General features: G+C 43.7%; 1 protein-coding gene across 1 annotated transcript in view; it reads left to right on the top strand.

Annotated features, from left to right (window-relative positions):
• LOC109848927 (phospholipid--sterol O-acyltransferase) overlaps positions 1–10,959 on the top strand; it is a 40,700-nt gene that overhangs the window by 22,978 nt on the left and 6,763 nt on the right. The window contains exons 9-11 of the mRNA XM_020418655.1: positions 329–423; positions 911–962; positions 1,089–1,160. Of these exons, the coding sequence (XP_020274244.1) occupies positions 329–423; positions 911–962; positions 1,089–1,160 (219 nt within the window). The remainder of the gene's footprint in view (positions 1–328; positions 424–910; positions 963–1,088; positions 1,161–10,959) is intronic.

The following is a 10,959-nucleotide window of genomic DNA, read 5'->3' as shown; positions in this document are numbered from 1 at the left end:
TACGGTTAGGGTTAGGGTTGGCGGTGGCTAGGCTCTAATACCATATTATTGAAAAGCAACTTCTATTACTGAAAACTCTTGGGCTTATATAGGCCCTTACAAACTTACAAATAACCCCCTAAATATAATTAATATGTCAACAAAATGTGTTGTGCCTTGATATCAAATTTCTTTGAAGTTTCCCTTGTCAAACATTCTTGACTTGACATCTGTATTGCCTGTTCATGCACACTGTTGAGCCTTCTTTAACAACTTCCTTTGAAGTTATCTAACACACACTAAAATATTAGTTTGCTATTAATGATACTTCTAATTCGTGGTGAAACAGGTTGGTTACTATTTTGCACCTAGTGGCAAGCCATATCCTGACAACTGGATCATAACTGATGTCGTTTATGAGTATGAAGGAACCTTATTTACAAGGCAAGCCATCACCCCTCTCTCTTTCTCATTATGTGTTTGTGTGCACATGCATTACGTGTACCCCTTTTCTTGTGGTTGACCATGTTGTGCATGTCTCTCGGGTCAATGACCATTTCTTGGGGTTGTAAGTGTTATTGAGTTGGGGTATATGTAATTGGAGACTTTGAAGTATAGGCATAAAAAACTTAAAACGTTATTTTCATAGTTTAAGTTACAAATTAGATGAGGTCATTTGTACTATAGTGCCTATTAGCAAAAGGTCTGCCAAACATTCCACAGGGGAAAGAAAACTTGGTACCATTTGTACTGTTCAATTTTCATTGTATATGGCAGACTTTTGTTTTTTCCCCCTGTTAGTGATACCATAGTCTTACTTTGAGTATAACAAAAAACATGGGTCTTAACGATTTAAAGTTGTTCAAGATAATTCTTAGTTATCGGATACGTTTATGATCAAGTTTCTGAAAGCTCTATTATGTCCTAGCAGATCTGGTAATTCAATTAGCGGAAACCCAGGTGCTGCCAGTGGGGATACAACTGTATGTGATAACTAATGTATACCTTCTTGTATAAAGATTTTTTTTATTTTAATATAAGATGTTTTCTGACATTTTATATCTTAGAATGCATAGGCATCCACTAATGCCAGTGAATTGCTCTGGCAGGTGGCATATAATTCTCTTTCCTGGTGTAAAACCTGGCTTGGATCCAAAGTGAACATAACAAGAGCTCCACAGGTATCTACTTGTCCTTCTTAGCTGTTCTCTTTCCTGTTGCCATGAAGTGTAAGTATGCTCCAGTCCTGTCATATAAGGGCGCTTAGCGTAAGAAAGTATGTTATACCATCAACAAGAAAAAGGAGGTTATTATGTGTTATGGAAATACTCAGATAAAGTATTATTGATTAGAGGAGAGTGGTATATAGGAATACAACCAGATAGTAAGTAAGATGGATCCATAGCCACTGACCCGATAGCTAAAACATTAAATCTAACATTATACATGAAGCAGATACTTAGTTTTAATAATGCTAAGGTAAAAATAATGCTAAGGTAAAATGCAGTAGAAGTATGGACAGAACTGCACTATGTATATTGTAGCATGCAAGGGTTCAATGGTAAATACCATAGGAGTATGAAAAACGTCTTGAAAAAGTACATCAGAGAAAGCAAGTAGCAATTGAGGCGACCTGCAGAATGTAAGTTTATCAAGATCTGATTATGAGTTATTAAATGGTAAGATGAACAGAAGTTCATTATTTTAGGTACAATAGTACCTAAGGGGCCCAACAAATCCCTAATTGGAGTTATGGGATTTGATTCATGTTATATGTAATAACTCGAACATCTATTTCAAATGCGTATCCCATTTTTTTGTGCAGCAAGGTTATGAAAAATCCACGATAAGCAACTGGGCGAATTGTATGTGCCAATTGCTATTTAGCTAATAAAACTGTGGATATTGAAGTTCCGCAAGCTGTACTTCCTGATACTGTATTTGGAGCAGTTGTTTGAATTTCTTATGATAAGCACTGAAACAAGCTCTTGCTAATGGTAAAAAAGAATACATGTTAACAAGCTAAGGAAGGCAGCCCCACAAAATGAATATAAATATTGACCCTTAGAACTGCTCGCAAGATACAGTAAAATTAAATAATTGGTAAGTGTGTGAGTAGAGATTTAACAAGGAAAATAACTCATTTATGTTCTACTGTTTACTAAAGTTGTCTCCCTTCTATACATCATTAGTTATTAAAAGTATTTAATTAGTCCATATAGAATGTGAAAACCCTAATTCATTATGAGATCTCTTGGGCTTTATATAGGCCCTTACACAACTTACAAATAAGTCCTAATAAATACTAATATATGTCAACACTCCTCCTCAAGATGGGCGAAAGATATCCACTAAGCCCATCTTGTCACATCCTCTAATCATATCTACTGAGCTAAGTCCTTTAGTCAGACAATCTGCTGCCTGGTCCTTAGTCGAAACATGACTTAGCTCCAGTAGTCCACTATCCAACTTCTCTTTGATGAAGAACCTATCGATCTCGATGTGTTTGGTTCTATCATGCTGCACTGGGTTGTTGGCGATACTGATGGCTGACTTGTTATCACACCACAGCTTCATCTTGGCTCCTTGATCCAGCTTCAGCTCCACCAACATACTCTTTAACCACAATAACTCTGTAACTCCTAAGGCCATGGCTCTATATTCTGCTTCAGCTGTTGATCTCGCTACCACCGATTGCTTCTTGCTCTTCCACGAGACCAAGTTACCTCCTACAAAGATACAATATCCTGAGGTGGATCTCCTGTCATCAGCACAGCTAGCCCAATCAGAGTCGCAATAACCCTCGATGTTCACATGTCCATTCTTCCTGAATATCAGTCCCTTCCCGGGGGCACTCTTTAAATATCTCAGAATCTGGTACACAGCGTCCATATGACCCTTCCTCGGATCGTGCATGTAGCGACTCACCACGCTCACTGCAAAAGAGATATCAGGACGTGTGTGACTCAAATAGATCAATCTTCCCACCAGCCTCTGGTATCTGTCACGATCAACTGGTTCTCCGGCCTCAACACCTAGTTTGAGCTTCTGGTCGATCGGTGTAGTTGCAGGTTTGCACCCTAACATCCCTGTCTCTTTGAGAAGATCTAATGCATACTTTCTCTGGGATAGGACGATTCCCTCCGCTCCTCGAGCTATCTCTATTCCAAGAAAGTATCGAAGCAAGCCAAGATCTTTCACCTCGAATTCCTTACCCAGTCTCATTTTGAGTTGGGCAATCTCCTTCTCATCATCCCCTGTAATAATCATATCACCCACATATACCGCAAGCATCTTCGAAAGAACACGGTATGATCGGCATTAATCTGCTGGTATCCCATACCTATCATAGCCGGCCTGAATATGTCGAACCAAGCACGGGGAGATTGCTTCAGACCATAGAGAGACTTCTTCAATCTGCAGACCTTTCCCACTGTCTGATCTGTACCAAATCCTGGTGGTATCTCCATGTATACCTCCTCCACTAGATCTCCATGAAGAAATGCATTCTTCACATCTAGTTGGTGTAACTTCCATTCACCATTTACTGCTAGAGAGATTAAGGTCCGAACAGTGCTCATCTTTGCCATCGGTGCAAAAGTCTCATCATAATCGATGCCATATGTCTGACTATACCCTTTTGCCACCAGACGAGCCTTGTAGCGTTCAACTTGCCCATCTGGATTCTGCTTCACAGTGAAGACCCACTTACATCCAACTGCTCTCTTTCCTTCTGGTAGTTTTACTAGCTCCCAAGTGCGGTTCTTCTCAAGAGCTCCTAGCTCCTCATGCATAGCTGCTTTCCACTTTGGGTCCTTCTTAGCAATCTGCCAATTGTTAGGTACAGTAACAGAATCCAATGATGCAATGAATGCTCCATGTGCAGGGTGAAGATTAGAATATGATATAAACTGGGCAAGATCCCAACCATATCTATCGGGAGGATGTCCCGCATTGCTGCGAGTAGTCCTCCGTACTGACATTGGTGTGGGAGGAGTAAGGAGAGGATTGATATCACCTTGAGAGGAATCTGATGGTGGTGTAGGTGTCTCAGGAGTCGGGACAGGCGTTGATAAGGGACCTGGCACTAGTGGCACTGTAGGTACTGTTTCCGCAATTTGCTTCCCCTTCCTACTATAGGTAACTGTTTCCGCAATTTGCTTCCCCTTCCTACTATAGGTAAGTAGCTCCCCCTGAGCCGTGGGCCTAACAACTCTTGTCTCCTTATCCTCTTCTTTTTTATTCTCCTGCCTCACACCTCTTGTCTCCTTATCCTCTTCTTCTTTATTCTCATGCTCCTCCTCAACCAATTCTCCTTCCCAAGGAATCGTTAGAGAAATCGATTTCTCCATATTATTCTGCCTCTCACCATTCTCCCCTTCTCGCCTCTTACTTCCAGTATTGGGCGAGTCACTAACGGATGAGGGTACCTTCTGTGTGTAATATGGCTCAAATTCACGAAAGTACACATCCATACTTACGAACAGCCTTTTCTCCACCGGGCTCCAGCAAACATATCCCTTTTGAGTAGCAGAATATCCCACAAAAATGCACTTCACCGCTCTAGGGGCAAGCTTCCCGACTGATGGTCTGTTATCCTTCACAAAGCACACACAACCAAAAACTTTCAGTGGAAAAATCCCACCATTATCTCCTTTCAACGTCTCACACGGAGACTTTCAATCCAGTACTCTCGAGGGCATTCTGTTGATCAGCGCCGCTGCAGTCAACACTGCTTGCCCCCACAATGTTTCTGGGACATTCATGGAGATCATCATACTTCTAGCAACCTCTAAAAGATGTCTGTTCTTCCTTTCCGCTACCCCATTCTGAGCTGGTGTGTATGGACATGTAGTCTGGTGTTGTATTCCCTGAGATGATAAGTATTCTCCAAACACCCTGTTGGTGTACTCTGTCCCATTATCAGATCTCAATACCTTCACCACTGCTCCATATTGAGTCTGAACATTCCTATGAAAGTTTTGAAAGCAGCCAAACACTTCACTCTTATTCTTCATCAGGTATAACCAAGTAACGCGAGAGAAGCAATCAATGAAGGTAACAAAATACTTGTATCCATTCATAGAACTTGTGGAACATGGCCCCCACACATCTGAATGTATCATATCAAATGCATGAGAACTCCTATGATCAGAACTAACATAAGAGCTTCTAGTAAGCTTTCCCAACTTACATGCATCACACACAAGTTTCTCTTTATTTACTTTCTCAAATAAAGATGGATACAACCTACTTAAAACACCGAAAGAAGTATGTCCCAAGCGTTTGTGATGAAGCATCAACACACTCTCAGCACTCATCTCAGATCCTACTCCTGCTCTCTCTACCATGGATACCAAAGCTGAATCTAGCCCTTCACGATCCAGATACCACAGTCCATTACGCCATGTGCCAGTCCCAAGTCTCCGTCCTGTCCCCTTCTCCTAAAAAATCACCTTGGGAATATCAAAAGAAACAATACATTTTAGTTGGAGGATGATAGAACTAATGGATAAAAGATTGACTGGAAAAGAAGGAGCATGCAAAACATTGGACAAAGTTACAGAACCAGTACAATCGACTGTACCCTTACCAACCACCGGCTGAAATGTACCATCAGCTGTTTGAATACTATCAGGCGATGCTAAGTGAGTATATGATGAGAACTCACTAGCATTACCTGTCACATGGCGAGACGCACCGGAGTCGACTATCCACTCTGATGATCTGTTCGGGAGACATAGAAGCAAGAGCATGTATGTCATCAGTACCTTTGGTCGGATGAGCATAGGTAGCAGTGTTGCCTCTGACGAAGAACGAAGTAGATGCCTCCGCAGTCCCATTCCTCAAATCTCCATCCCCTGCTACTTGCTGTTTTTTCCTGAGTATCGTGAGGAGAGCACGATCCTCCTCTGTAAAGACCACCTCAGCTTCTTCTTCTTCTGCTACCGTCAGATTCGCCCGATTTCCTGCTCCTCTTCCACCTCGTCGACCCCCACCTGGACTGTGGCGTCGATCTCTCCTTTAATCTGGAATACCCTCGGGTTATTCCCCACTCTATCATATGTCCTCCTCAACTTCTCCCAGACGTCCTTCACCTTCTCAATGCCATCCACCGTGGCGGCGATCGTCGGGACCAACGAGTTGAGAAGCCAGATGTACACCAACATATGAGTGGTCTTCCACTCATCTCTTCCCTCCGAGTCCTCCTCCGGTTCTGTCGCCTCTCCTGTCAAGTAACCCTCCAGGTTCCTTCCTGCAAGGGTGTATCTCACCCGCCGCGACCAGCTCAGGTACGTACTCGGTCCATCAAGCTTCAGATCGATGGTCGGAAGCTCCAACTTCTTCGATGGTCTTGTCGCGCTTTCATCAGCCGACAACTTCATCAACTTCATCAAAGTTGATACCTCCGCAGGGTTCAACTTCTTGATGATCTCCTCCATCGATCAAGCTTCAGATCCAACACCTGTTCACCTTTTTCTTCAAACCCTTGTTGTGTGCAGTGAAAATTTCGGCAGCACTTCTGCTGCACAACAAGAGTAAGATCTCCAACAAATTCTCATTTCTCAGAGGAAACAAGAACCAAAACCAGTTATATATCTCATCGATGTGAGGTATATACTCTTCCTGTCATCAGTTCGAGGACTGAGTCGAGGGAACCCCAAAAAAAAAAAAAAAAAAAACAAAAAACAAAAAACAAAAAAAAACAAAAAAAAAACACCTCTCTTACCTGAGACTAAACCTAATTCTGCTAATGCCACATTCTGTTTTGTTGTATTTAGCTTATCATGAAGGGAGAGAACAGCTAAGCGATATCAAAAGTTGGTGTTATTATCTTCTTCTTTGGTTTATTTTCTTCTTCCATGGTTTTGATTACTGAAGATAATAGAAACCCTAATTTATTCATGAGATAACATGGGCTTATATAGGCCCCTACTACTTACACATAAGCCTCTAAACCTATTAATATTTCAACACTCCTCCTCAAGATGGGCGAAAGATATCCACTAAGCACATCTTGTCACATCCTCTAATCATATCTACTGAGCTAAGTCCCTTAGTCAGACAATCTGCTGCCTGATCCTTAGTTGGAACATGACTTAACTCCAGTAGTCCATTATCCAACTTCTCTTTGATGAAGAACCTATCGATCTCGATGTGTTTGGTTCTATCATGCTGCACTGGGTTGTTGGCGATACTGATGGTTGACTTGTTATCACACCACAGCTTCATCTTGGCTCCTTGATCCAGCTTCAGCTCCACCAACATACTCTTTAACCACAACAATTCTGTAACTCCTAAGGCCATGGCTCTATACTCTGCTTCAGCTGTTGATCTCGCTACCACCGATTGCTTCTTGCTCTTCCACGAGACCAAGTTGCCTCCTACAAAGATACAATATCCTGAGGTGGATCTCCTGTCATCAGCACAGCTAGCCCAATCAGAGTCGCAATAACCCTCGATGCTCACATGTCCATTCTTCCTGAATATCAGTCCCTTTCCGGGGGCACTCTTTAAATATCTCAGAATCTGGTACACAGCGTCCATATGACCCTTCCTCGGATCGTGCATGTAGCGACTCACCACGCTCACTGCAAAAGAGATATCAGGACGTGTGTGACTCAAATAGATCAGCCTTCCCACCAACCTCTGATATCTGTCACGATCAACTGGTTCTCCAGCCTCAGCACCTAGCTTGAACCTCTGGTCGATCGGTGTAGTTGCAGGTTTGCACCCTAACATTCCTGTCTCTTTGAGAAGATCCAGTGCATACTTTCTCTGGGATAGGACGATTCCCTCCGCTCCTCGAGCTATCTCTATTCCAAGAAAGTATCGAAGCAAGCCAAGATCTTTCACCTCGAATTCCTTACCCAGTCTCATTTTGAGTTGGGCAATCTCCTTCTCATCATCCCCTGTAATAATCATATCATCCACATATACCGCAAGTATGGTAATGTGGCCTCCACTCCGTCGAAAGAATACGGTATGGTCGGCATTGATCTGTTGGTACCCCATACCAATCATAGCCCTTCTGAATCTGTCAAACCAAGCACGAGGAGACTGCTTCAGCCCATAGACAGACTTCTTCAATCTGCAGACCTTTCCCACTGTCTGATCTGTACCAAATCCTGGTGGTATCTCCATGTATACCTCCTCCACTAGATCTCCATGAAGAAATGCATTCTTCACATCTAGTTGGTGTAGCTTCCATCCACCATTTACTGCCAGAGAGATTAAGGTCCGAACAGTGCTCATCTTCGCCACCGGTGCAAAAGTCTCATCATAATCGATGCCATATGTCTGACTATACCCTTTTGCCACCAGGCGAGCCTTGTAGCGCTCAACTTGTCCATCTGGATTCTGCTTCACAGTGAAGACCCACTTGCATCCAACTGCTCTCTTCCCTTCTGGTAGTTTTACTAGCTCCCAAGTGCGGTTCTTCTCAAGAGCCCCTAACTCCTCGTGCATAGCCGCTTTCCATTTTGGGTCCTTCTTAGCAACCTGCCAATTGTTAGGTACAGTAACAGAGTCCAATGATGCAATGAATGCTCCATATGCAGGGTGGATACTAGAATATGATACATACTGGGCAAGATCCCAACCATATCTATCGGGAGGATGTCCCGCATTACTGCGAGTAGTCCTCCGTACTGATATTGGTGTGGGAGGAGTAGGGAGAGGAATGTTATCAGTAGGAATGTTATCACCTTGGGATGAAATTGGTGGTGTAGGTATTTCAGGAGTCGGGGTGGGCTTTGGCAAGAGACTTGGCAGCACTAGTGGCACTGTAGGTACTGTTTCTCCAATTTGTTTGCCCTTCCTACTATAGGTTAGTAGCTCCCCCTGAACAGTGGGCCTAACACCTCTTGTCTCTTGTTCCTTTTCTTCGTGATTCTCCGGCTCCTCCTCAACCAACTCCTCCTCAACCAATTCGCCCTCCCAAGGAATCGATACAGAAATGGATTTCTCCACATTGTTCTCCGGTCTCTCACCATTCTCCTCCTCTCGCCCCATACTTCTAGTATTGGACGAGTTACCAGCAGATGAAGTTACCTTCTGAGTGTAATATGGCTCGAGTTCTCGAAAGTGCACATCCATGCTCACAAACAACCTTTTTTCCACCGGGCTCCAGCAAACATATCCCTTCTGAGTAGCAGAATATCCCACAAAGATGCACTTCACAGCTCTAGGGGCAAGCTTCCCGACAGATGGCCTGTTGTCCTTCACAAAGCACACACAGCCAAACACTTTAAGTGGAAGAATCCCACCATTATCTCCCTTCAATGTCTCACACGGAGACTTCCAATCCAGCACTCTCGAGGGCATTCTGTTGATCAACGCTGCTGCGGTCAATACTGCTTGTCCCCATAATGTCTCTGGGACATTCATAGAGATCATCATGCTTCTAGCAACCTCTAAAAGATGTCTGTTCTTCCTTTCCGCTACCCCATTCTGTGCTGGAGTGTATGGACAGGTTGTCTGGTGATGTATTCCTTGAGCTGACAAATATTCTTCAAGGGCTCTGTTGGTATACTCTGTCCCATTATCTGACCTCAATACTTTCACCACTGCTCCGTATTGAGTCTGAACAGTCTTATGAAAATTTTGGAAGCACCCAAACACATCACTCTTATTCTTCATCAGGTATAACCAAGTAACACGAGAGAAGCAATCAATAAATGTAACAAAATATTTGTATCCATTCATAGAACTTGTGGAACAAGGCCCCCAAACATCTGAATGTACCAGGTCAAATGCATGAGAACTTCTATGACCAGAACTAACATAAGAGCTTCTAGTAAGCTTTCCCAACTCACATGCATCACACACAAGTTTCTGTTTATTTGCTTTCTCAAATAAAGAAGGATACAATCTACCTAAAACACTAAAGGATGAGTGTCCCAAACGCTGGTGATGGAGCATTAACTCATTTTCAGCACTCATTTTAGATCCTACTCCTGCTTCCTCTATGACTGACACCAATGCTGAATCCAGCCCTTCACGATCCAGATACCACAGTCCACTACGCCATGTGCCAGTCCCAAGTCTCCGCCCTGTCCCCTTCTCCTGGAAGATTACCTTGGGAATATCAAAAGAGACGATGCATTTTAGTTGGAGGATGATAGAACTAATAGATAAAAGATTGACTGGAAAAGAAGGAGCATGCAAAACATTGGACAAAGTTACAGAACCAGTACAATCAACTGTACCCTTACCAACCACCGGCTGAAATGTACCATCAGCTGTTTGAATACTATCAGGCGATGCTAAGTGAGTATATGATGAGAACTCACTAGCATTACCTGTCACATGACAAGACGCACCGGAGTCGACTATCCATGCTGATGATCTGTCAGGAGACATAGAAGCAAGAGCATGTATGTCATCAGTACCTTTGTTCGGATGAGCATAGGTAGCAGTGTTGCCTCTGACGAAGAACGAAGTAGATGCCTCCGCAGTCCCATTCCTCAAATCTCCATCCCCTGCTACTTGCTGTTTTTTCCTGAGTATCGTGAGGAGAGCACGATCCTCCTCTGTAAAGACCACCTCAGCTTCTTCTTCTTCTGCTACCGTCAGATTCGCCCGATTCCCTGCTCCTCTTCCACCTCGTCGACCCCCACGGCCACGACCACGACCTCCGAACTGTCCACGTCCACCCGAATCTCCATCCTTGGATGGCTTGGTGCAAGCATGCCGTAGATGACCCACCGCACCGCAGTTATAGCACTGTCGAGTCTCTCTCCTAGATCCAGTGTTGCTAGAGGCTGTCAGTGCTGACTTCACCACAGGAAGTCCACCTGTCCCCGCCTGCAGCCGAATGCGAGTCTCCTCCTGGATCATAGCAGAGATAGCCTCCTCAAGCGTGGGAATCTTCGGCTGAGCTAGGAGCAATGCAATTCGCTGAGCGAACTCTGATGTCAATCCCTTGAGAAACACCATAGTCCTCTCCTGTAGAAAGGCCTCCCGCTCTTTACATCC

This window comes from Asparagus officinalis, chromosome 7, assembly GCF_001876935.1.
Source record: "Asparagus officinalis chromosome 7, Aspof.V1, whole genome shotgun sequence".
Taxonomy (NCBI): domain Eukaryota; kingdom Viridiplantae; phylum Streptophyta; class Magnoliopsida; order Asparagales; family Asparagaceae; genus Asparagus; species Asparagus officinalis.
Note: the sequence above shows the minus strand (reverse complement) of the source record. Positions and strands in the feature narration are given on the sequence as shown.